This window comes from Syngnathus acus, chromosome 22, assembly GCF_901709675.1.
Source record: "Syngnathus acus chromosome 22, fSynAcu1.2, whole genome shotgun sequence".
Taxonomy (NCBI): domain Eukaryota; kingdom Metazoa; phylum Chordata; class Actinopteri; order Syngnathiformes; family Syngnathidae; genus Syngnathus; species Syngnathus acus.
This window is the reverse complement of record NC_051106.1, coordinates 1,664,149-1,688,667: the sequence shown is the minus strand read 5'-3', so window position 1 is coordinate 1,688,667 and position 24,519 is coordinate 1,664,149. Positions and strand designations below refer to the sequence as shown.

The 24,519-nt window shown below is 48.7% G+C and overlaps 2 protein-coding genes across 17 annotated transcripts; one reads left to right on the top strand and one right to left on the bottom strand.

Annotated features, from left to right (window-relative positions):
* The first annotated feature begins 87 nt into the window (after positions 1-87).
* Positions 88-14,624, top strand: dctn1b (dynactin 1b). 11 transcript variants are annotated; one of them, XM_037240907.1, is made up of 32 exons: positions 88-205; positions 3,085-3,324; positions 3,459-3,537; positions 3,679-3,710; positions 5,752-5,772; positions 7,085-7,102; positions 8,018-8,038; positions 8,156-8,329; positions 8,424-8,447; positions 8,703-8,900; positions 8,971-9,175; positions 9,258-9,336; positions 9,410-9,569; positions 9,723-9,827; positions 9,908-10,099; positions 10,174-10,290; positions 10,368-10,520; positions 10,594-10,754; positions 10,820-10,988; positions 11,158-11,226; positions 11,293-11,505; positions 11,580-11,741; positions 11,817-11,948; positions 12,015-12,143; positions 12,359-12,501; positions 12,561-12,703; positions 12,853-12,864; positions 13,060-13,172; positions 13,239-13,419; positions 13,644-13,717; positions 13,778-13,867; positions 14,003-14,624. In XM_037240907.1, exons 2-32 carry the CDS (start codon positions 3,094-3,096, stop codon positions 14,138-14,140), a joined length of 3,738 nt encoding a protein of 1,245 aa, XP_037096802.1. In that variant the 5' UTR covers positions 88-205; positions 3,085-3,093; the 3' UTR covers positions 14,141-14,624. The 11 variants fall into 11 exon arrangements, with proteins under 11 accessions (XP_037096802.1, XP_037096793.1, XP_037096796.1 ...); XM_037240898.1 differs by lacking the exon at positions 88-205 and adding an exon at positions 1,696-1,838; XM_037240901.1 differs by lacking the exons at positions 88-205; positions 5,752-5,772 and adding an exon at positions 1,696-1,838.
* alms1 (ALMS1 centrosome and basal body associated protein) lies at positions 14,515-22,750 on the bottom strand. 6 transcript variants are annotated; one of them, XM_037240895.1, is made up of 20 exons: positions 22,489-22,748; positions 21,207-21,344; positions 20,993-21,113; positions 20,444-20,873; positions 20,161-20,323; positions 19,424-20,038; positions 19,225-19,340; positions 18,532-18,779; positions 17,989-18,461; positions 17,674-17,814; positions 16,964-17,122; positions 16,653-16,888; positions 16,184-16,441; positions 15,896-15,986; positions 15,673-15,819; positions 15,374-15,588; positions 15,179-15,272; positions 15,040-15,097; positions 14,868-14,967; positions 14,515-14,778 (listed from the first exon to the last, which is right to left on the bottom strand). In XM_037240895.1, the coding sequence occupies exons 2-20, from the start codon at positions 21,304-21,306 to the stop codon at positions 14,719-14,721; spliced, it is 3,825 nt and encodes a 1,274-aa protein (XP_037096790.1). In that variant the 5' UTR covers positions 21,307-21,344; positions 22,489-22,748; the 3' UTR covers positions 14,515-14,718. The 6 variants fall into 6 exon arrangements, with proteins under 6 accessions (XP_037096790.1, XP_037096791.1, XP_037096788.1 ...); XM_037240896.1 differs by lacking the exon at positions 14,515-14,778 and having other exon boundaries at positions 14,785-14,967; positions 17,989-18,446; positions 22,489-22,750; XM_037240893.1 differs by lacking the exon at positions 14,515-14,778 and having other exon boundaries at positions 14,785-14,967; positions 21,207-21,341; positions 22,489-22,750.
* Between the last annotated feature and the right edge of the window lie 1,769 nt (positions 22,751-24,519).

The window sequence follows — 24,519 nt, the reverse complement described above, 5'->3', positions numbered from 1 at the left end:
AAAATGTGTATTTTTGTTGTTAAGATGATAAGATTCAAAATTTGAGGTTATGCATGGAAGCGAGTGTGAGCCTGTCAGTGGCAGGCGGCTGCGGTCAGTCAGGCAGGCAGCAGCGAGGACACCTCAACCAGCTGGTCTCCTCCGCGGATGGATGAACGCCAGTGGCCCGAGCCGAACAACTAGTGACATTTTCGGATAAAAGCAGGTACGCTGCGACACTTCGCTCCTAGTGCGAAGGACTATTCTGCCTCGTAAGATGCGCCACGAGCTCTTTGGGCTCGTTACGACGTTTGTCTTTCGTGAGTGGTTTGCAGAGGCAAGCTAACAGAGGCTAACTGGTTAGCCGAGGGAGTGTCCCGGCTGGACCGCCGCCCACCCCAAAACACCCGTCCGATGAATTTAAATATCAGACAAATAGTACACATAAACCCCGAGTTGCTCGATTCTGTCGCATTAGCACCACTAATGTTAGTTTTGACAAAAACGTAGATTAGATTCGACTAGCGATGCTGGTTTTATTCATCTCTAAAAATACCGAATCATCATCATTACATTGTCGGAGCACAAAATTTGTTGTCAAGTCATGAAACGACTCTTGAATTGCCTTACGTGACAAGTGTATCTCTATTTAGAGAGTTTATGTGCAAGTTACAATCACAAGATGGCGCCAAATATCATATTTAGACGTCGCATGATGAACGAAGCAGGAATCACTTCACCAAAGAAGACATATTTTGCATTTGCATCAAATTTAAATCACTTACCAGATCCGTGTGGCATATTTCTGTTAAAATACCCAATAATTAAAAAAAAACAAAAGCACACTTTCCACACCTTATTTTTTCTCACACTGAAATGAGCCCGTTTTGAAGGGTGCTGACTGTCCTTGGCATCAGCCCATGATGGTGCAAAATTGATCAAGCCGTGACTCAGCTGCCTGTGAGGACAAATTTTGCGCTTCCTGGAAACTGGGCCTCGCACCCATTGGACAAAAGGAATTAAAAAAAAAAAGCAGAGCATGCAGTACAAGTTAATCCTGGCTTTTGTTTACCGTTTGATGCGCATCACGTCGGCCTTTTGTCCTCGGACTGAATCGAGCCGCGCTACCGAACTGAACATCCATTTGCTGACACCTTATCGACTGCAAGTACAATTGTTGGTTGTTGCTGCCAACATGATCGTTTCAAGTGTTCCTGTCCAGCTCAGTGACCTAGTGGTAGAGTGTCTGCCCTGAGACTGGAAGGTTGTAGGTCATACCAAAGACTATAAAAATGAGACCCATTGCCACCCTGCTTGGCACTCAGCATTAAGAGTTGGAATTGGGAGGTTAGATCACCAAATGATTCCTGGGCGCGGCATTGCTACTGCTCCCTTCGGGGGGGTGTTAAATGCAGAGACAAATTTCACCACACCCAGATGTGTGTGTGACAATCATTGGGTCTTTACCTTTTTTTTTTTACCAGGTGGTAGTTCACCAATTCAGAAGTCTTGAAGACTTGTACTTTCCAATCAAAATCACTTCCACCATACGAGCCAAAATTTGTGCACAATCATGTACAAAACTCACCTCCTGCCTACAAACGCTTGTACAAGCACTGCAATACTGATGTGAAACGGTTGCCTTTAGGACCCAGCACCTTTTTGTGGACCTGACCGCCCCCCTCTCACACACACACACTGATGTCCTCAGTCTGCTTCCAGCCTGTGCATTTACATCAGAGCCGTCAAGTGAAAGCAAGTGATTGTGGCTTGCAAGCTGAATCGTAGCGTTATTTTGTTTGGGAGGGGCTGGACGACTTGGGAACATGTCACAATTCAAGAGGACCACGTCCAGCCGGGTGAGTGCGTGACAATTTCTACGGCAGTGCCCACTCTTGGTTCCGATTTGAACTCAGGTGCTCAGGACAGTTTGTACGCCAGGTGTGTTTTATTTTGTTAAGGGGCCTTGAGGACTTCCTGTTGGTCAGCGGCAGGTTACGTCACTGAGTGATGATGTCACTGGTCACACTTCTTATATTACCTATGGCGTCTTTAAGGTTGTTTGGAGCGTCCATAATAATCTCAGCCCATTTTAGCTTAACATGGCATAGCGTTCTTTATCAGTAACTAGAAATAATTTATTTATAGCATATAAACTTGCTATTAAGTGTAATTTTAAAAGTAAAATTATAGTGAAAAAAATGTCAATTTTTTTGGGAGGGAATTTCATGTATCGAAACTACTAATGGTATTGGTACTTGGTATCGGTATCGCCAACTACTCAAGAAGTGAGAACTCGTATTGGAATCGCCCTAAAACATTTTTTAAAATGAGCATCTCTAATTTGAAGTAAAACAGCTTCCAAAAATTTTAGGCAAGTCCCTTTTTTTCATATTTGTTGACCTGTATATGTTTTGCAGTGGTCACAGAATCGAATGACGCTCAATAATTCAGTGAGCCTCGTCGACCGGTATGCGTTAGCTGCCTCCAGCGTGTGGCTAACGTGGGCCGCTCACAAAGCAACTTTTCCTCTTTCCTTCCTGACCTACTTTCTTCCCTTGTTCCTTTCTTTGGTCCTGTCTTCAGTTCCGCCTTTCTTCCAACTCATCACACCTAATTTATTTGAGCATCATTTCTTTCCTTCCTGCCTTCTCTCCCTCGTTCCTTCATCCCACGTTTTATGCATCCTCACATTTTTCTTTGTTTACCTAATTTTTTTCACTTCAGACTTGCTGTTTTGCCTTTTTCCTTTTCTTTTCTTCCTTCCATTATATTTGTTGTCCTTCCTGCACTCGGGCTCATGCTTGGCCATCCACTAGCTGCCGTGGTTTTATCTTCATTAACATTCCCTGGGGGATTGGCACCCAACAAAACCTTCCTTATGCGTTGTGTATGGTTTTTTTTTTTTTTTTTCTTGTAAGGTGGATTTAACAGCATCGCGGAAGTTTAGCAACAGTTGTTTCTCAACACGGATGTGGTGGATGTTGCGCTTAACAGTAGTCACAAAAAGTATTTTTGTAAAAGTGGCCCATAATGACGCTTCGCCTCCCTTCCACAGCACAAAACACATTTAAGGGTTGAACTTTTTGGCTGATCTTTCTACAGACGGCCAGGATGAGCTCGGACGGCGGTGGCGGGCGGCCCCCCAAGGTGGGCTCCCTGGTGGAGGTAATCGGCAAGGGTCAGCGCGGCACCGTGGCCTACATGGGCGCTACCCTCTTTGCCTCGGGCAAGTGGGTGGGCGTCATCCTGGACGAGGCCAAGGGCAAGAACGACGGCACCGTGCAGGGCAAGCGCTACTTCACCTGCCAGGACGGCCACGGCATTTTTGTCAGACAGTCACAGGTACAAGTCTTGTGGAAGGTATCCACGAATAAACCTTAATCCCCAAAATATTGACAACTCCATGTTCTTCTGTTGGCATGACAATAAAAAGCTACCCTGCTGAAGTTCTTGATGGGTTCCCTTTTTTGTTTCAGATCCAACTAGTTGACGACGGCGCCGACACCACGTCCCCGGAAACGCCCGAGCCCGGCGCCACCAAGGTGCCCAAACGAGGTAACATTTGGCCCTTTCATTCTGGCAGCCATCTTGAGCTCCTGTTTTACGACGCAACGGTCCACCCGCTCTCTCTCTTTTATAGCTTTTTTATTTGTAGCAGGATCTTTAACATCCCTGTTCCTCTTTCTATGCCCGTAGACATCCTGGACACGTCCAAGTCCACCAAACTGGTGAGTCATCTGGATGTATACAGACATGCAACAAAAAGCCCGAAAAGAAAGACGCCCCTCATCATCACTGGATGCTCGCATGCCCAACATCATCCGGCCTTACCACTTTTCTTTGTGTCGCTTCTTCGGTGTTGTTCCATGAAATATTTTGCTGCAGTGTGAGGGCTGGCCTCACTTTGGTCAAACATTCTATTTAAACAAAGTTTTATTTGGCTGACTCATTCTCAAATGACGGTACATTGTCATTTGGGAATGAGGCCTTATCCCGCCAGCAGAGGGAGACATTTCATCTCTTACCGGTCATGACGACATTTCTTGTTATTTTCCCTCACAATGATGCGCATGTTTGCGTTCAACAAAAAGACATGAAAAATCATTACAAAAATTTTGCTTTTTTGTGCATGCATGTTTTTTTAATTCTCAATAAGTTGAAGACACCAACGTTCGTGAGAAAATCCCAGGAGTCAATGCAATCGTAAAATGAATTTAAAATAGCCATAGCATGCTTATAAAAACTTCCTTTTTACATTTTACTCAGTGACTCAGTTGTGGTCTATTGAGTGAAAGTGGAACAGCTTTTGTCAGAATTTCTCGTCATCATAGCATCACAGCCGTTTTGGTGTGGTCTCTTTAAATGCAAATGAGATATTCCACACCTTTGCGGTCGGACATATTTGTAGTTTATTAGCGGAGGTAGAGTTTACTTGCGCCGCACACTTTTTGATCGATTAAAAGATGTGAACAGCAGAAGACTTGTCCATACATACATAACACGTGACAAAAAAAAATCCCCTCGCAATATTTATTAACATGTCTTGTGAACAAGCACTGCGGTCAAGCTACGTAGTAAGCAAATGCTAGCGCTGGCGTTAGCAAAAAGCTAAGAAATGCATATAACACATTATTGTGTTCCCCGAGAATAAAACAGCACTTTCGATGCAATTCATCTACAACTACTCAATAAAACAGCACTTTCGATGCAATTCATCTACAACTACTCAAAATACATCCACAAGAAAAGAAAACAGAGCGTACAGCGCTAAAATCAGCAGAAAGACTGATGCTAATGCTATGAAAACAAGGTCAATAATATGTAAGTGAAATACAGTTTATGATTTTTGTGTCATCTGAAGCTTACCGCATTGCCGTGTCCGTCGTTTCCACAGATTGAACGAACTGATTAAACGAAGTCTTTCTGCAAATCCTTCTCGATACTGACAAGAGATTTCTGAAACACTCGTCCTTGAACAGATGTGGGAACTTCTTCCTAAAAAATTTAATTTAACCAGGCACTTCTTTGAGGTTCTGATGCTGGTGTAATGATGAGTTGTGTGGATTAATGTATCCAACAACGGAACAATTTGATCTCTCCACTTGTACCTTTGGCATCCTTGAGTTTGGACTACAAATAAGTAATAAAGATGGCAGATTTGTGAAACCGTTTGGCCGCACCCATTACCTTGTTTGGTAGTGCCGCCCCAAAGACTGTGACGTAATAGGCAAAAATACATAATAGAAAATGGAAAAAATTGAACAGAGTAAAAAAATATCCCCGGACAGATTATAAAAGTATCTCTGTAGCACCTGGAGAGAAAAAGTGGATTTTGCATGATATGTCTCCCTAATTCTGCACTCGGTAGTCTGTTAGCATTGGTTGCATGAATGTTTAGATATATTTTTTGCAATAGTCAGAGTGTGCAACCAATGTCGATATTTTTTATGTCAATCCAGCAGATTTAGTTTTTTTCCAATGTGCACTTGATGACATGTCAGCTGGCAGCGAGGCGTTTGTGTGTGCCAGATTCAGACGTCAAGCTTGCCCCCTCACCCATTTCCTCCCATTAACCCTTCCTTCCTTCCTTCCTTCCTTCCTTCCTTCCTTCCTTCCTTCCTTCCTTCCTTCCTTCCTTCCTTCCTTCCTTCCTTCCTTCCTTCCTTCCTTCCTTCCTTCCTTCCTTCCTTCCTTCCTTCCTCCCTTCCTTCCTTCCTTCCTTCGTTCCTTCCTTCCTTCCTTCCTTCCTTTGTTCCTTCCTTCACGCAGCGAGGAATCAAGGCCAGAAAGGTGCGGCATGTTTCCCTCGCCTCGCGACACCGTCTTAACCATGACAACCGTAGCACAGAAAACGCCCGCTCACCACGCTATCATCCACAATGACGGGAAGAGGCAGCACTCTTCCCGTCACGTGACCAGGCTCTCGGCTCTGGCCTGCCTTTTTTGTCAGCTTGGTTGTTTGCTCTGTTTTTATTTTTTGTTTATTTTTTGCAGTTTGGCCTCAGCTTCTCGTGTCATACGTAGAGCAGACGATATGCTATGAAAATGATATTACAGTATAATAATAGTGGAAGGGAAAGTAAGCAAGACCAAAGAATGCCGCAGTCAGCCGTATCAAGTTTCCCTCGCAGGGCAAATCACAGTGTGGATGACAGGAAGTCATCAAAACGACTTGGTCTCGCCCGCATGCAAAGCGACCAGCACCCAAATGCGTCCACCACACAATTGCTTTATGCACCTTTGAAATATGCTCTGAAGGGGAAACCTGAGACGCATGCAAATAATTAGCTGCTTCTTATCATTTTTATCATTTGATAGACACTTTTGAACTGTCAAGGAAGATTTGTCGGGTCGGCTCTGGCCCGCGGGGCCTTGAAATTTGACACCTGTGTCAAAACAGGTTTTTTTTGGGTGTTTTATTTTTAATTTGAAAGAGACGGTGGAAATACGCCTTGCATGTAAACATATTTTGTTTTGTTTTTTTAATAAAAACAGTAGTATTAAGCCCTTTTTATTACATGGAAGCTTACTTGTGGCTGCAGCTGTTAAAGGGTGCCCTGGCGTTGCTAGGAGACGATGGGGGGGGGGGCGGGGGGAGTCTCGCATCGATGAAGTCCCGGCTCATTTTGCCGCTCCATCCCCCCTGTTGTTTTTTATTTTTTTATTTTTTTATCAAACATTGTCTCTTTGCATCCTCGTCCCACCCGGAGCGGTTAACAGAGCACTGCCTCAACCCCGCTGTGGTCGCCGTGGCGATGAGTGGGTGAAATGGAGGGGAGGGCTGAGGCTGCGCGGTGATGTCATGCGGGAGCAGGGCATTGGATGAGAGGGCTGGTCAGAGGGGGGGGCGGGAGGAAGGTTAACGCGGGCGAGGCGGCGAGATGTGAGAACGCTGCTGAGGCGCTGAGATTAGCGGAGGACGGGGACGAGGAAGGGAGGCTGCAGGAAACACCGCCGTGGCAATTTGCACCGCTGCAGCTCGACGACCCGCCTGCCCGCCCGCCTTTTTCTGTTTGTCTTTCCTGAACGCCTCGTCTTTGTCTGTTTGTCTGTCAATTTATCTGTCTGTGTGTCCTCCTCTCTTGCAAATATGATGAGGCAGACGGCGGCTCCTCGAAAGGTACCGACCGCCGCCTTGACGCTCGCGCGCCGTTCATCTGCAATTTCTAGTTTTCTGCTATCGTCCCTTTTTTCCCCGGTTTGTCATGCTTACTTTTTTTTCTGCAGTTAGGTCAGTCGAGAGTGTGTGGTATACAACGTTCGGGTTTAAGAGGCTGTCAGCTCTTGTTTGGCAGCGCCGTTAGGTCGGGCTAAATTCCGCTGAATGGTCTCACTGTAATCCAATAAAGCATCCGACGCGACAGGCGGAGCGAGACGGCGAGATGTTGGAAAGTTTTGTGCATTCACAGATTTGTCAGAAACAAAAGAGAAGCATAAAAAGCTCTTTTCATCTTCTTCCTGCTTGATCTTGAACAGCAGTTGGCTTGGGCCAACTCAGTAGAATTGAATTCAATTTGATTCGACCGGCGCCAATTTACGACACAAGTTCTCTCATCGTCGCTTTTGCTGCAGAAAAGGATCCAGCTTTGTAAAATCCGGAACAAATTTACCTGTCTTTGCCTACGCCATATTGCGTCTTGTTGCACAAGATGGCAGAAGGTGCAATTAACCTGCATGTGCACCTGTCGCGCTTGTGTCACGTTCCCGGCCGACTGGACCGCACAATGTGGCCATTTAGCTCGCTGGTGGCGCCGGCGCTGCCAGTCACGCTACGCTAGCCTTTCAGATGCTCCAGCTCGGCGGGTCGGCGCTGCATGAGAGCAGCAAATACGCTTGGCTTGTGTTGTGTTGCGTTTCAGGTCCGGTTGTCTCGGTGCTGGGTACCACACGCGTCGCGTTGTTTGACTCACTCGTCCTTACGCTGAGCCTTCCTCCTGTTTCCATTCGTACCTTCAATGACTAAACCCGCCTGTTTGTTTCCTTACCTGCCCTCCTCTTCCACCTCCTCCTCCTCCTGCATCTTCCTGGTCCTCAGACCACAGCGAGACGGCCCAAGGTGAGCCCTTGTGCAGCTCCTCAGGGCTTCCTCCTTTTCTCCCAACTTGGACATCATTCAAACACACTTGACTGCTTTTCTAGGAAGGAAAACTTTGACATGTTTTTCCTCCATCAGGCAAGCCGTCCCGCAGGCTCCGGCGGCAAGGCTCCGGCGTCGGGCTCGGCATCGGGCTCGACCGGTGAGATGAGCAGCAGTGAGGCCAGCACGCCGGCGCAGACGCCGCTGGCCGCCCCGGTCATCCCCACGCTGCACTCGCCGGGGAAGCCGCTGCCGCCCGTACCCAGCAAGGTCCGTATGAGACGCTCCGAACCGACCTTAGGATTCGTGTCGCGCTACCAAAGTGGCGATATTGTACTTCATTGATATTTCACCTCCACCTCAGGAGGAAATCGCCATGGCAACGCAGGTGCGTGACGCTCGCACCGAAAAGTGTTTGTCTCTTTGAACAGCCTGGCTGAGGTGCCACTTCTAAAAATACACATTTCGTCGAGGATTCGGCGAACTTAGCTTGCTTCGATGCGTCGCCGGTGGTGTCATTGTCTTAACACGTGTCATGTTTTGCACGTGAATAACACGACTGCTGTTTGTGTTAAAATTTTCAAAACAGAATCTGGATTCCTTCTCATGTATAGCGTCTCTCGTACGGTCACGCCTGTTTCAGGAGGAGGAGGCCTTGCACGCTCAAGTGAAGGACCTGGAGGAGAAGCTGGAGACCCTGAAACTGAAGCGCACCGAGGACAAGGCCAAGCTGAAGGAGCTGGAGAAGCACAAAATCCAGCTGGAGCAGCTGCAGGAGTGGAGGAGCAAGATGCAGGAGCAGCAGGCTGAGTTGCAGAAGCAACTCAAGGAGGCCAAGCGGGTACGGGGAAGGTCCGGCGGGACGCTCGTGTGTGATGTGGAATGGTGTGACGTGACACGTCTGCCGGCAGGAGGCCAAGGAAGCCCTGGAGGCCAAGGAGCGCTACATGGAGGAGATGTCGGACACGGCCGACGCCATCGAGATGGCCACGCTGGACAAGGAGATGGCCGAGGAGCGCGCCGAGTCCTTGCAGCTGGAGGTGGACTCCATGAAGGAGAAGGTGGACGAGCTCACCATGGACCTGGAGATCCTCAAGCATGAGATCGAGGAGAAAGGTGCGGACGCCACCTTTCTCCTCACATGTGGCGACAAAATGAAGCAAAGTTGTCAACGAGGTCTCGTTTGGGTCGCCGTCAGGTTCGGATGGCGCTGCGTCCAGTTATCACGTCAAACAGCTGGAGGAGCAAAACGGCAGATTGAAGGAAGCTCTGGTCAGGTACATAGAAGGGGCTTCCTGCTCACAACTTGTACTAGTAACTCATGACTTACTAGTTTCTTCTGGATGTCAGGATGCGAGATCTGTCAGCGTCGGAGAAGCAGGAGCACGTGAAACTGCAGAAGCAAATGGAGAAGAAGAACGTGGAGCTGGACGCTTTGAGGGCCCACAAGGAGAAGCTGCAAGAAGAAATGGCGGCGGCTGAGAAGACCGTTGACGAGCTCAAAGAGCAGGCAAACACTCTTGGTTGTTTCATGAGGAAAATAAATGATCAAAAATATAAAAAATATTTAAAATATATATATATATTAGAGGAACACTTTTGCGTTATGATGATAAGAATGCAGTATTCAACTCATACAATTGATCATGTTGATGACAATCAGGTGGATGCAGCTTTGGGAGCGGAGGAGATGGTGGAGACCCTGACGGAGAGGAACTTGGATCTGGAGGAGAAAGTGCGGGAGCTGAGGGAGACCGTTAGCGACCTGGTGCGTGCTTGTTTTTTTCCACATCTGAAGAGGCCTCCTGTTTGGATTTGTTGTGGCTTGAATATTTTTTTCCTCCGCAGGAGGCCATCAACGAGATGAACGACGAGCTGCAGGAGAACGCCCGCGAGACGGAGCTAGAGCTGCGGGAGATGCTGGACCTGAGCGGGACCCGCGTGCGAGAGGCCGACAAGCGAGTGGAGGCGGCACAGGAGACGGTGGCCGACTACCAGCAGACCATCAGCAAGTACCGCCAGCTCACTGCTCACCTGCAGGTCGTGCCAATTTCAAACTTTGTCTCCGCCACCGCCGCCGATTCCTGATTGGTCCTTCTGGCGGGCGCCCGCAGGAAGTCAACCGAGAGCTGACCAGCCAGCAGGAAGCTTCGGCCGAGCTCCAGCAGCAGCCGCCCGCTGAGATGTTTGACTTCAAGATCAAGTTTGCCGAGACAAAGGCCCACGCCAAGGTTGCCGACACGCGGCCAATAAGAGAACACAATTGGACTGAGAATGCGACCCATTTGAAGTTGTGGCATGTCTGCAGGCCGTGGAGATGGAGCTGAGGAAGATGGAGGTGGCGCAGGCCAACAGGCATGTTGCCCTGCTCACTGCGTTCATGCCAGAGTCCTTCCTGCGCCACGGAGGCGACCATGACTGCATCCTAGTGCTGCTGCTCATCCCCAGACTCGTCTGCAAGGTCCCTCAAATCAGATTCCTTGTCTGCTCTATCTACATTTGTGGCGCTCAACACTGTGTGTGTGTGTGTGTAGGCAGAGCTGATCAGCAAACAAGCACAAGAGAAGTTCGACCTGAAGGAGAACAGCGCCGAGCGAACGGGACTGCGCGGCTCAGCTGGCGAGCGGCTGAGCTTCGCCGGCGGTCTGGTCTACTCGCTGAGCCTCCTGCAGGCCACTCTCCACAAATACGAGCAGTACGTCGCAGGTGTCTTCCTGGTGGTTCGACGTGTCCTCAAAATGAGCTCCGGATTCTGCTCAGAGCACTGTGCGAGTGCAGCGTGGAGGTGTACAAGAAGATCGGCTCGCTCTACTCGGAAATGAGCGTCCACGAGCGCTCGCTGGACTTCCTCATCGGGCTGCTTAGCAAGGACCAGCTGGACGAGACCGTCAACGTGGAGGCGCTCACCAAGGCCATCAAGTACTACCAGGTGAGCAAAACGAGGCCATTTCCAATCTTCAACAAGGTCAAGCGCTACTTCAATAAGAAAGTCCATTTTTTTCTGAGGCCAACCCAAAAACACAAGTTGGGGGACAATCAATACAGTCATGAAATTGGGACTTTGTTTTCAAAGTCGTCTTGTAACCGTGTCTCCGCAGCAACTGTACAGCATCCACCTGGCGGAGCAGGATGAGGATTGCACCATGCAGCTGGCCGACCACATCAGAGTGAGAGCAAAACAATTAAAAAAGTACGCTTGGTTGGCTAGCGCCGCTAACGCCGCTGTGGTGCAGTTCACGCAGAGCGCGCTGGACTGCATGTGGGTGGAGGCGGGCCGCCTGCGGGCCTTCCTGCACGCCGGCCAGGAGAAGGCCCAGCTGGCCGCACTGCTCAAGGACCTGGAGACGTCCTGTGGCGACGTGCAGCAGTTCTGCAAAAAGATCCGACGACGCATGCCTGGCACCGACGCGCCCGGCATCCCGTCGGCGCTCGCCTTCGGTCAGCAGGTCAGCCGCCGCCCCTCAGCCAAACGCTTTGGGACCTCCAAACGTGTCCAAAGTTCTTCTTCGTTTGCGCGCAGGTGTCAGAGACGCTGCGCGAATGCCGCAAGCAGCTGACATGGGCGGTGGCGCTGCTGCAGGAGGTGGCGGCGGCCGGCGCTCAGATGATGTCGCCACTGGGCGAGCAGGAGGGGCTGGCGGCCGTCAAGCTGGAGGACGTGGCTTTCAAGGCCGCCGAGCAGGTCGGCTGCGGTCTTCTTCCCAAAATGCGTTACAAGTTGGCGCGCTAACGCCGGCATGTCATCGCCATTGCTCAGATTTACGGCCGTCCGGGCGCCAACCCCTACGAGTGTCTGCGTCAGTCATGCTGCGTCGTCATAGCGACCATGAACAAGATGGCCACTGCCATGCAGGAGGGAGAGTACGACGCCGAGCGGCCTCACCCCAAGGTGACTTGACACCTGCGGATGCTTCCGTTGAGACGAGACGCTGATGCCCGGTGTTTCTTTTTTTAGGCTCCGCCCCCTGTCGAGCTGCGGGCGGCGGCTCTCCGTGCGGAAATGACGGACGCGGAAGGTTTGGGGATGAAGCTGGAGGACAGAGAGACGGTCATCAAGGAGCTCAAGAAGTCACTCAAGATTAAGGTGACTCACGGCTACTTATTGATTACTTGTCAAGACAATCACACTCTTCTCCGGTCGTCAAACTCACTGCAATGTGTTCCTTCCTGAAAACAACAGCAATTACTTTTGTTTGGAATAGACGTTTTGAAAGAAAAGAAAATTTGGTTGAAAAAGAAATCTTGAGGAAAAGTAAACGTGTTTGATTGCGCGTCCCTGACACCTTTGGTCTTTTTCAGGGCGAAGAACTGAGCGAGGCCAACGTGCGGCTGAGCCTGCTGGAGAAGAAGCTGGACAGCTCGTCCAAAGATGCAGACGAGCGCGTGGAGAAAATCCAAACCCGACTGGATGAAGCTCACAACCTCCTCAAGAAGAAAGAGAAGTGAGTCAACCTGGCGCTGGCGGCCCGGCACCTGCCTCACGCTGTCCGTCCGTCCATAGGGACTTTGAGGAGACGATGGACGCCCTGCAGGCCGACATTGACCAGCTTGAGGCAGAGAAGGCCGAGCTCAAGCAACGTGTCGGCGGACAGGCCAAGACAGCCGGTGACGGGCCAAGGGCCAGCGGCCCGCCTGGACTTGAAGGTGAAGACGCAACATTCTACAGTTGCACAAACACTGAAAACATTTCCTTTATAGAAATCACTTGTTTTACACAAAAAAGCAATGAGTGTTTTGAAAAATGTCAGTTCTAATCCCCCTCTCTCTCTCTCACTCTCTTACAAAATGTGCAGAGGAGCAAAAAGGTAGCAAGCAGCATGCAAGTGTTTTTGCATGCCATCTGCTTCCGTTTTGCACGCTAATGCGTTTCTGTTTTTCAGCCGTTTGTGCTTTTTATTAATCGTAGTCATGTTGTCTTAGATTTTATTTTGTTGTTGTCGTTTTTTGTCGTCTAGTGTATTTCCATGTTTTGTTCTCATTCTGTGTGTCACGCCCCGTAGCAAACCTGTCGGGCGCGGGCATCCAGGTGGTGGACTCACCGCTGTTGACGCATCAGCTGGAAGCTCAGAGGCTCTGCATCAAGCAGTTGAAGAACCAAAACAACTGGTTGAAGGTAAGCTGCAGCCGCGTCACCCCAAAAGCCATTACTTTCCTCAACCACGCCCCCCCCCCCCTGCAGGCGGAGAAAATGCGCAGCCAGCTGGCGGCGCTGCCACCATTGCGGGTCACCAAGCTGCCATCCAGGGACGGGCCCGCGCCTTTCTCCGGCGCCCTCTACAGGAAGACGGACCAGCTGCTGGAGACCCTGCTGCAGATGAGCGCTAACGTCAAAGTGGTCGACATTACTGGGAAATGTCCCGGTAAGAAAGTATGGTGGCTGTGGCTCAGGTGGTAGAGCAGACTGACCAGTAAAGTCGGTGGTTCAAAGTCCAAGTCGTGCTGCTGTTTCCCTAAATCCTTACAATACATGGTCATTTACAAAAAAATAATAATAAATAAAAAAGCTTACATGGTATTTTTTATTTAAAGCTGCACTATATCATTAAAAAAAAAAAAAACCGTAGTGATTTATTTTTTCTTGCAGTGACGCCGAGCGCTCAGCTTCTGGAGCAGACGGCTCGCTTGCAGTCGCTGCGAGACACACTCGACAGGCTCAAGGTGAGCACGGGCGCACACGCAAACAAATGAGCACACACTAAGGTTGCGCTTTGGTGTCAGGGCGAGGTGGCCGAACACGTGGTCAAGCAGCAGCCCGGCGCCAGGGTGTCTTCCGACTTTGCCACCTTTCCCTCCGCCTCCTTCGTTAAGGTCAGTCGTACTTGTTGTCTCATTTCCAACAGACATGCAGAAATTTAATGACCTTTAAAATATGTACAATGTCAAAGTACTTTTTTTTGAAGCGCATGTAAATGATGTCTTTGAATGTGCCTGCGTGTTGTTCAGGCCAAGGAAGAGAATGCAGGCTCATGCGTGGTGGGCCGGGTGATGGTTCCATGTCCTAGAGGTCAGGAGCAGGTCCACCGTGTACTCCTGACACAACGTCAGCTCCACCATGTCCACAGCCTCCTCTTGCGCAATTGAGCCTCCTCTTCATCTTTCTCATCCTTATGCTCGCCTGGAACTGGCCAGCAGCTTTTGCGCCTCTTGGCTTATTGTGTGAGCTTGTTAGACCAGAGTACAAATGTGGATTTTTTTTTTTTTTCAAGCTAAGTTTGCACATTAGCGCATCAAAACAAAGTTAGTTAGCTGACAGCGTTTCTGTGACACCTCCAGTCTTTTTGTTGCAACAACCAGAAAGGTCCAAGTGGACGTCCTCATGCAGTTTGCACTTTGTCCATAAAATACTTAAAATGATTTCATTGGAAGGTAGCACAGTCTGCCCCAAGAATTTCTGGCCTTACTATGTTCTGGCCTTCCTATGTGGCAACTCCAAAACGACATTTTTATTGTTTTTAGCTGTAACAAAAAAAAAATATTTGGAGCTGTTGGCGTGTGTGCGTGTGTGTGTGTACTGTAGCATACTTACGCAAGCCGCTGATCAATAAAGTGTGGCTTGCCAACCCTAGGCATTTCTTTTTGAATATTTTATTATTACAACATTTCTAAAAATGACATCATCGTCACAAGTTATGTTATTTTTAAAAACCCAATATTTAAAATCACCAAAGCTTTTCATATTGGACAGTCTTGCGGTTCTCCAAGCGACGTTTATTGATTCTCTGGAAAGACAACAAAAAAAAAGTCAATCTTCAATCATTTTTTTTGTTAGATTCCCTAAAGACATACATTTTTGTAGAACCTGACCCACCCTATTGAAGATCTGGAGGTTGAGCCGGTTTAGTCGTAGTTGCGCGGCCCTTCGCTCCATCTCCAGCTTGCAGAGAACCTCTGGAAGTCCTTCACACAGCCTGAACCACAAAACAGTTTGGACATTCAAGGAGCAAGCGCCAAAATGAATGCATGCAGAGGGATGTCCTTACTGTTTGGTGCGCTGCATCATTTCCTTCTTGGGCACCGCCCTCCTCGGTATGCTGCTGCCTGCATCCGCACAAAAACGCCACCACTGAGAACCAACAACATAAAAATTCTATAGTTGTGCAACAAAAAGCAAATAATGACCTGGCAGTCCTGCGTTGATTTTCCGCCAACTCAAGATTTGAACGCGCTGACGTGAGTGCAAGATGAAATCTGGCCGTCGCATGGCCAGCGCTTCCTGCGGGGGACAACACAAACAACATGCGGCTTCCATCAACATACAACAGAGACATTTTTCACTTTTAAGTACAAATAAAAAATGTTCATTTGAAACGTAACCTGCAGAGAAGTGACTTGGTGGTCGCTTGTGGAGGACGCACGGTGAGCGACTTCATTGTCGTCGTCGAGTTGTTGTCGAGATTTCAGAGGTTCTCTTGCCGTTTTGGCCGCGGCGTGGTCGTACCAAACGGTACTCGGCCCAGGCGACGCCGCTTCCAGCTCGTCCGGCTCATTCTCCTTGGACGAGTCGTCCAACGGGATGAACCACCACACCGCTGAAACGTTGTCCAACAATGATGAAAAAAAGCCCATTGGTATGAATTTAAACTTTTTTTAATAAACACAAATGTTCACTGCACCTTTGGGTGGCGTTCGAGTCTTCTTGTGCTTGAGGGGGGTCATGTGACCTTTTTGCGAGCTCCAACGCGCTCGCCCCGGTGGCGGGAACATGGTTCCCACATCTCGCGTGCGACGGAGCATGTTGTTGCACGCAATCTCCACCTCGCCTGAGAGGACAACATAAAAATGGCTGCGTTTGATCATGAGTGTTTTCGCAGCATGTGAAACTAGAAAGCAGCTTGCCTGCTTGGATGTCTCTGCTGACGGGCTTCTTGGAGGTTCTGCGCTGCGGCGTCTTTGCGTAGGAGCCCGTCGACGACGACTCGCCCGTCACCTGCCAAATGCAACAACATCTCACTTTAACACAACTTCACTCCACTCTCAGCAAAACTTTGCTATTGACTTTTGCTGATCGTTATGATTGAAGACAAAAATTGTGATTTATGGATAAAAAATGCAAAAAAATGGAAACACTGCAGAAATTAAATAATAAAAATAATTATAATAATTTCAACCAAATAGTAAACGTACGTTGGATGGGTCAGTGCCGGTGGTTTCTAAATGAGTGGTGTTGAAGCTCCGCCCCTCCCACTGCTCCCGCTGCTTGGCCACATCCCTATAGAGTTTGTGGAGGCGGCCAGAGCTCTTGGAGGTCTTGGCGCTTTGGACGCGGTGGGCGCCAAAGGCCCGGATGAGGCGATCCGTGTCCAGCGTTGATGTAGTGGTGCTGGACTCGTCTCTGTCGGCAGGACAAAGAGCACAGGCACCGCGCGGCCGCTGCGGCCAAGCCTGCCGACAAAACAAGAAAGAGTTGCTGACCGATAAGTGTCACCACCGCAATGGGAACCACAACGATTGCACTATAATAGTTGCAATACCCAAAAGGTGAATAGAACAAAAATAATCTAATTTTGAAGAAAAAATAAATTAAATAAAGGATTTTAGAGTGTTCTTTCAGGAATCTGATTCCATTTGCTAAAAAGATGTGTTGACACTTCACCTCAGTCCTGCCGTAAAACATCCTCGCGGGTGGCACATGGGTGCCTCCAGTGGAGAGGATGAGATCAGATAGGCGCTGCAGCTGCTCCAGTAGCCACGCCTCCCTACTTGTGGGCACGAGTGGCGATTGGTCCATTTCACGCGGGACTCCGCCTCCCGCTCTGAGGCATTCCATCATGGCACTGTTGCGCTGGCTTGCATGAGGAAATCCTTCATTTGACGCCACTGCGCCACCTAGTGGCACAAACAAACACAAACTCCCACTGTGATCTTACTGTTGTAATCTTAGTGTGTGTGGCCTTGCCAGCTTACCTGGGTGCTGAGGCGGCGGCTGTGCGGTGGCGCGTGCTTTATTGCGCCTCTTGCTGTAGATGCCCTCAGCGTGCTTAATGGTGACGCCGCGATCCAGGCCTGGGTCCTGCTGGCCCAGAACCTCGGGGCTGAACAGCGGAGGCACCGCGTCGTCAAAACCTGCCGAAGAGAACTCACAGGTGATAATTTGTGTGGGGGTGGGGGGGCTTGTGGGAGGTTCTTCGTCTTCCACCCCTTGTATAGCGCATCAATAATGAAGCAGTGCCCATGACAAAGCGGCAGCTGCCAAATGGACACTTTTAGTTTTTTAAAACAGACAGATGGGCCGGCTCACGTCATGTTAAAAAATATATATATATATACATATAAAAAAAGAAATACATTATATATATTTTATTTATCATATATATATATATATATAGTATATATGTATACGTTTAAAACATTATTTTAACAATGAAATGTATATAATTCACTACCGAAATTAATAATTTAAAAAAGGACTAAATACATGAAAAATTGCTTCTTTTAATATTAAAATAATTCTTAATATTTTTAGTTTAGTCACAGTATTAATTTTACAAGTATTGAAGATTTTGTTGAAGAAATATGAAAACCAACACCCAACGACAAAGAGAACTGAAAAGAAGAGCTCCGACAAGCTGATCCCGTTGATGAAATATTGACGAGTTTGTTGCGCGTTGGCTTACCTGTGCGCGAGCTCTCCATGGTGGTGCACGAGGAGGAGGCGTCAGCATCCGCCTGAGGCATGAAGAAGAGCTGGTCGGCGCTGCGGGGCTTGTACGGACGCAGCGCTGGCGCCGACGCATGCGGGGCGCACTCGTCCCTGACTTGGACAACAAATGGATGATTAGGCAATGATCAGCAAATTACACGTACTCATTCTGGGAACCACTACTCCGCATGTGCGCTCCAATTAAAAAAAAGTGTTGATACAAGTGTGTGAATAACTTTGGACAAGAAATGACAATCCTGTCAGAAAGGTGATGACGACGCTCTCCTACCTGGTGTTTCAGGTGTGTAGCTCCTCATGGCGTTGGTAGTGACAGAGTGAGCAGGAGGATGATGAAGATGATGACAATGAGGAGGAGGCGGGGCATGTAGAGCAGATGTCTGGCGACTGCGTTCATCCCACTTGGGCGGGGGGCTGCACGGGCCGACGCCCTCGTCTGTGCTGCTGGCGGCGGGTGAGGAGCGCCTCAGCGGAACAAACTTGTTGCCGGGGAGCTCTGCCGAGGAGGTGGAGGAAGAGGCGGCACGGGGGGCTGCCTCGGGCGCTTTTGGCGAGAAGGTGAGGTGGGCGCACGACACATGAGCGAAGGGGATGGTGGTGTCCTCCGCCACGTGCCGCTGCCGGGACGTCTCCTCCTTGCCGTCCCGCTCCTCCAGGCCAGTGCTCGACTCCGCTTCGATCGCATTCTGGCTTCCGTCTATCGCCAACGCTACCGCCAACGGTGACCTCCTGTCCACAGCATTCCTACGCAGATTACGCGTCGAAATGAGGTGGCGCAAACATTCCCCGTTCGGTTGCATCTTTGCGTACAAACCTCATGTCCAGCCGGGCCGGCGGGAGGTGCTCAGGTGGCAGCGGGGAGGAGGCAGCGGGGCGCTTATGGGCAGCAATGGTGATGGACGTGTGCGCCTTGACGCCGTCGCGCCCGCGACCTTGCGGGACAGTTTGCTCGGCGTCCGCGAGCAAGGAAGGCGCCCACGTGCCTGCTAGGTCCGAAAGCGCAGTCCGTGCCGCCGCCACGCTGGATGCCGCCGTGCTCTCTGTCTCTGTGCTGCTCTCGCTCTGGGGGGGCACAAGGTGGTGATGTCATAAAGCACCAAGGAGGGATGCGTTCGGCCACACTGCAAAGTTTGTAAACGCCACACTCTCAAACTTTACCTGAGACAGGGGTGGATGACATGGCTGACCTGATTTGCATATCAAAGTGACACAAAGATAACAATATAAATATGTAGCATTAAAAATGTGTAGCACGTAAACGCCAAAAGGTGAGTTTACCAACCAAATACCTTTGCAACATAAAGGCCTCTGTTCTTTGCGCTTTGCTCCCATCTTGTGGCAACTAAGAGTAATTAGCAAGCCCTTTTATTTGAGAATTTGTGGCTGTGTCGTTTTACGCCAGCCTCAAAATGATCAACTTGTTAAAGTCCCACATTTCTATGCCTATGAGTTTGTAAGCCTGATGGTCAAATTCCAATGTTTTGTCACAAGCTTCGTTCCTCCTCACCGTGACAAAGTGGTTGGAGAGCATCGCCGCCTTGATCTCTTCAATGCGTCGCCGATCCTCTTGGTCCAACTCCAACGAGTCGAAGCGGCCTTCCGACAGATTCAGGATGAAGTGCTCTGCAAATTTGTGATAAAAAAAAATACAGTGATCAGGGAGCTACACTAAGCGAACTCTTGCGACAGCAGACAAAGGGTCTCACTTTTGTGTTTTGGGTCCGCCTGGTCCGAGATGTGTTCAGCCTGCGACCCACTCCGCAGAAGCTTGGCCACCCTAACCGTTAGCGAACTCTGACCGCTGTCGTCGCTCATCGCCGACTGATCCTCTGAGTCTTCAGGAAGCGGCTCGAGATCGTCCGGCAGCAAAGCCTCGTCCCGCTCATCAGGCGCGTGTGCAGGAAGAGCGACGGGCTCCTGCTCGTCCACAGCCGGCGATGGTCTGACGGCGAGAGGCGACTGACAGGCGGCGCTGCAGCCTTCCGGCTCAGCCCGTCGAGGCGAAAAACTGTCCTGGATCCCGACGGCGGGCGGCGCGACGGTGAGGGAGCTCACGCGGGCCGGCTGGGTGGGACTTTCTTGGGGTTTCTCCAAACAAGACGGCGATCGGAGCACGAAGAGCGAGGAGCGAGCTCGGGGACCTGAAATATCACGACGGGGGTCTTTGTGGGAACCGGGGGCAAGCTGGTGGGTGTTGGTTGGTGGTGATGATGATGATGTCACGGTCTGTCCCACAAGTGATGGCACTTCCTGGAAAGCGTCCTGGCTGAACGATAACAATGTACTGGATTCGGAAATCTCGGCTCTCAGAGGGCTGCCAGCTGGAATAAAATAATGAGAAGTTGTTAACGATGAAGAATGTTGCATGATCTACATAGGGACCTTAGAAATATTGATTGAAAGTAGTCCTTTCATGGACGTGAATTCGTTCAAGGTGCTTTACCTTCTGATGATGTGACGCTCTTCATCGGCGTCCCCCCGGCAGAATCCTTGATGGTGCTGAGATCAGTGGGTGAGAATTCGGGCTCCCTGATCGGTCCCCTGGGCGCAAACGGGGTCAAGATGTCGGCGGGGGACTGATCAATACCGAGGTTTTGGAGATACAACTAGGAAAGGGAAACGAAGCGTGTGTCAGAATTCTCTCGGTGCTTATGCAAATGACCCTGCCCCCTCCACTGCTGGGCTAACATTGTTGAGAGAACAGCGGTTTAGGTTTTTATACGTACTGGAATCCTGTCTTCGATGTTGAGCTCTGCCTGTTTGGACGGTGAGGCGGGCCGTGAGGTCCAGCAGGGAGCGTAGTCGTCCACCTCCAAACTGACAACAGAAGACGAAGCTCCCAGCTTGGGATTAGCCGTCACCCCCGAATCCAGCGACAGGTCGCTGGAGGGCTTGGCATCTTGAACACCCAGGCAGGACGTCTCGGCACCGTCACGCTCTGATCCCGGGGCGCTGGTCCCGCTTTGGGCCATTTGTGAAGTGGACGTGTTGCTCTGGGACAGCAGCTCTTCATACAACTCCTTGGCGCCGACTGTGTCCGCTTCCCGCTGCGTTAAAGTACTCTCGCCCACGGAGGTCAGGGTCTCCTGGGCTAGAGGGTGCTGAGACAACGAGCCGTCATCAGAGTCGTGTCTTGCCGAAAAGTCGAGACTTGCGCTGAAAAATCAAAACAAATGCAGAAATAATGACAATTCTGACTAATCATTCTCTGACGTCAAGGTCAAAAGTAACACATTAACAAAGAATAACAAAAAGTTTGTAAACATTTTTTTTACCTCAAAGGCAAAAATTCCGCATCACTTTTCTGGAAAAGAGAGTCGTCCGTCACACTGGCTTCTTCGGCGGTGTTCGCGGGAAACAGGGCGAGCGCCGGAGACAAAGCACTGTCCTGGAATTCTGAGCAACGTCACCGAAACATCAGCACATTTTATACCACCCCAGAAATCTAGAATACAATACTTGAAGACTATAAAAGGTTTTCCTTCTTACGGAGTTGCGAATGCGGAATACTGGTCTTCAATTTGCCATTCTTGTGGGAACTTCCTGCTTTGTCCACTTTGCTTGCCGCTGCTCCAGAAGGCACACTCATATCTTCATCGTCCGACAGCTCGGCACACTTCCACCCTGCTGGGGAAAACACACACACACAAATATATAACAATTATGTAACATTACAAAGTGAAAAAGTCAAAGTCTGCTTTATTGTCTTCACGTCAAGACACACAAAGAGATCGAAATTACGTTTCCCACTATCCCACGGTGACAAGACATATTACACAATATACATACAAGTAAACAGCACAAAAAGTAAAAACAAGAAGGCACAAACAATGAACAAATAAGAGCGATGAATAAATAATAAATAAACAAATAACATAAATAAATAAGTGGAGCAAGTGTGCATACAGCAGACAGTCAGAATATAGCGCAAAAGTACAGGACGTTATGCAGCCGAGGGTGGAGGGGGGAGAGAGTTCAGGATCCTAAAAGCCTGGAGTATGAAGCTGTTGGTGAGTCTGGAGGTGCGGGAGCGCAGGCTTCTGTACCTCTTCCCAGAGGGCAGAAGATCAAACAAAGAGTGAGCGGGGTGACTCACATCACACACAATCGTGGTCGCCTTGCGGGTGAGAACACTTAAGATCTGTGTCTGCTTATACGACGCTTGCAATGCATTACATATCTCAAAAAGAAACTTTTGCTTTAACCCGAACACAAAAACAAAAGTGAATGAATGAATGAATGAATCCAAACGCAATTGACAAGACCTTGAGTCTTTGCAGAATATTCTGTTGGCTTCCAGTGTTGTTGTAATTATTTACTTATGCCAAACGACTGCCTGGACGTATGACCTACTGCCACTTGCCGTGGCAGTTTATATTTTGAAGTAACAAAGTGTTGTTACAACGAGTCGCTAACATGCTAGCAACCTAGCCAAAGTGCAACAGGTTGCTAACGCCAACTAGATGGTAAACCAAGCTCAAGCGACCAGGGAAACTAACAACTGTGCCGACAATGCCAGTCTTGCGTGATAACTTTGTGTCAGCAAATATGATTTTGATGACTTTAAAAGAAGCGAGCACTCTAAACTTGCCACCTAGCTAGCTTGGCTAACGCGGCTGTACAAGCAACAAAGCTACGTTAGCTTCGATGCTTGCCCGCCTAAATATGGTGGCAGCGTTGTGTGCCGCTCGGTAGGGTAAACACAAGACGAAAGCACACGGCAAAGCCCAAACGAAGTACATTTAAAATCACCCGACGTCCATAAAATTACCTTTGAACAGCACACATTTGATGCGGTGACAATTTTGTTGTTGTTGTTGTTTTTGGTGTATTTCCGCTTCGAGACGCGCGCTTCCTGACTCCACTTGTCGGTATCCAAGGAGCGTTGCTAAGGAGATTTGCAAGTAGGTTAAAAGATAATAAACGCTTACAAGCTGACCTGAGTACAATTAAATAGCATCCAGTCCCTCACTACCATAATCCTAGTTGATCAAAATTACGTGTTGTCGTTCCAAAATCGTCATTCAACGTTGTGCCTTTTTCCTCCAGAGCGACAGGTGGCGTTAGGGGCTTTTTTTTTTTTTCCCCTATCACGGCGCACGAGCAATACTGCGCATGCGTACATTGGCCAAAAACAAAGCAAACTTTATATCATTTTATATTATATATAAGTAGTTTTATTGTAATAAAACTTTATAGTTTTTTTTTTAAAGATTATTTTAACAGGAGACATTCATGTTTACGTCAGTATTCCTCACCATACTAGATGTGTTCGTGCCATTGTTTGCCTGTTGACCCTCCATCAATTTATTGGCAAAGGGGCCTTTTTGATTCACGTTTTTTTTTTTTTCTTCAGAATTGTCTATTTTCGAGTTGTAAATTAAAAGGGTGACTGTGTCAGTGTATTTTTTAATTAATAGTTGGGGAATTCCTTAACACCCGTTGTATAGGCCATTATGCATGTCAGATAATAGTAATTTTCACAGGTGGAGTGCCTCAAATAGTGACTGTTGCCTTGCGATTATCTACATTCAAGGAAGCACATTCCTTCTCTACAGGAAGTGCACCGTTTAAAAACTGCAAGATTTTATTCCAACTGTCTCCTGTCATAAATCAGCAATTAATGTTGACATTATTTTGCCCTGCTGTGGCTTTTTCAACCCCGGGTGTTTATTGGAGGCGTTCTTTTTCTCCAACTTCCCCCGGCAACAATGAGAAGATTTACAATGTCGGTACAGCTGCTTTGCTATTATTTGAAATACAAGCTGACAAGAGGATGGAATGATGGCAGTCTAATTATTTTAGCGGGAAGGAAACATGGCGAATGGAGCTCAACAACGCTAATCTTTTAGCGAACACACAAAAACATTCCGGAGTGCTGCTAAAACAAATTGTCCTCACAGGAAATACAGTCGTCTCTCGCAATGTCGTGGTTCAGTTATTGCAAGTTTGGTGCATTGTGGATTGTACAGAACAGTTAAGCAACTGCATCTTTTCATGAACGTAAACGGCATTAGCTAATTGAATATAGCCTAAAACTGCTAGTTGGAACGAATTATAATTCCTAACAGGTGCTCAAACATACAAAATAATATTAGATGAAAACTACTAAGATAAAAAATAGAACAATTCATGAAAACATACACGAATGAGAAAATATAAGACGAAGAATTCAAACAAACAAAACATCTTTAAGCAACTTGCTGCTTGTTTGCTTTTATCAATTTTACAAGACAGTCAATGAATGATATTTTCCCTACATTGTCCTTGCCAAGAGCCACAAATGCATACGCCTTTGACGCGAGAAAGGGGTGCATGTTTTAATCTGCGGGAGGTTTTCGAGCCCCCCCAAATAAAGGCCACATCTGATTGCCCGAGTCAATCTCTTCCTGAACAAAAGACGAAGCGAGCAGCCTTTGATGCCGTCGAGGACAATGAAAGGCAAGCAATCAATCCCCTAATTGGGTTTTTGCGCTACTGCAGCGTGGTAAAAGGAGAACGTCAATTTCTCAATGAAACGGTGAGATGGTAAATGGGCTGCTTTTATTGAGCGCCTCACACCGCTTCCTCATTCACTGACTAATGACATGCCATCGGGAGGAACTGGGGGTTCAGTGTCTTGCTCAATGACACTTTGGCGTGGTCACAATGGCTGGGAATTGAACCCCCAACCTCCGTATCCTTTGGGGGTGTATCTCTATCCTTTCATTTTTTTCTGGCTTGGGGAAGTCTCCAACCGTTTCGGTCTGGCCCTGCGGTGCGCAACTGTCAGGCAAGCAGGCGGGAGGGGGGTATTGAAGCC

What these genes read in the sequence shown, in the direction of transcription:
- dctn1b (XM_037240898.1), top strand. Translation starts at nt 1,806, where the DNA reads ATGTCACAATTCAAGAGGACCACGTCCAGCCGG. An exon ending in TCCCCAGACTCGTCTGCAAG is followed by an intron (nt 10,521 to 10,593) that starts GTCCCTCAAATC and finishes GTGTGTGTGTAG; the next exon opens with GCAGAGCTGATCAGCAAACA. An exon ending in CGCTCGCCTTCGGTCAGCAG is followed by an intron (nt 11,506 to 11,579) that starts GTCAGCCGCCGC and finishes GTTTGCGCGCAG; the next exon opens with GTGTCAGAGACGCTGCGCGA.
- alms1 (XM_037240893.1), bottom strand. Translation starts at nt 21,306, where the DNA reads ATGAGTGTGCCTTCTGGAGCAGCGGCAAGCAAAGTGGACAAAGCAGGA. An exon ending in TCTCCAACCACTTTGTCACG is followed by an intron (nt 18,780 to 19,224) that starts GTGAGGAGGAAC and finishes GTGCCCCCCCAG; the next exon opens with AGCGAGAGCAGCACAGAGAC. An exon ending in CCGGCACTGACCCATCCAAC is followed by an intron (nt 15,987 to 16,183) that starts GTACGTTTACTA and finishes TGCATTTGGCAG; the next exon opens with GTGACGGGCGAGTCGTCGTC.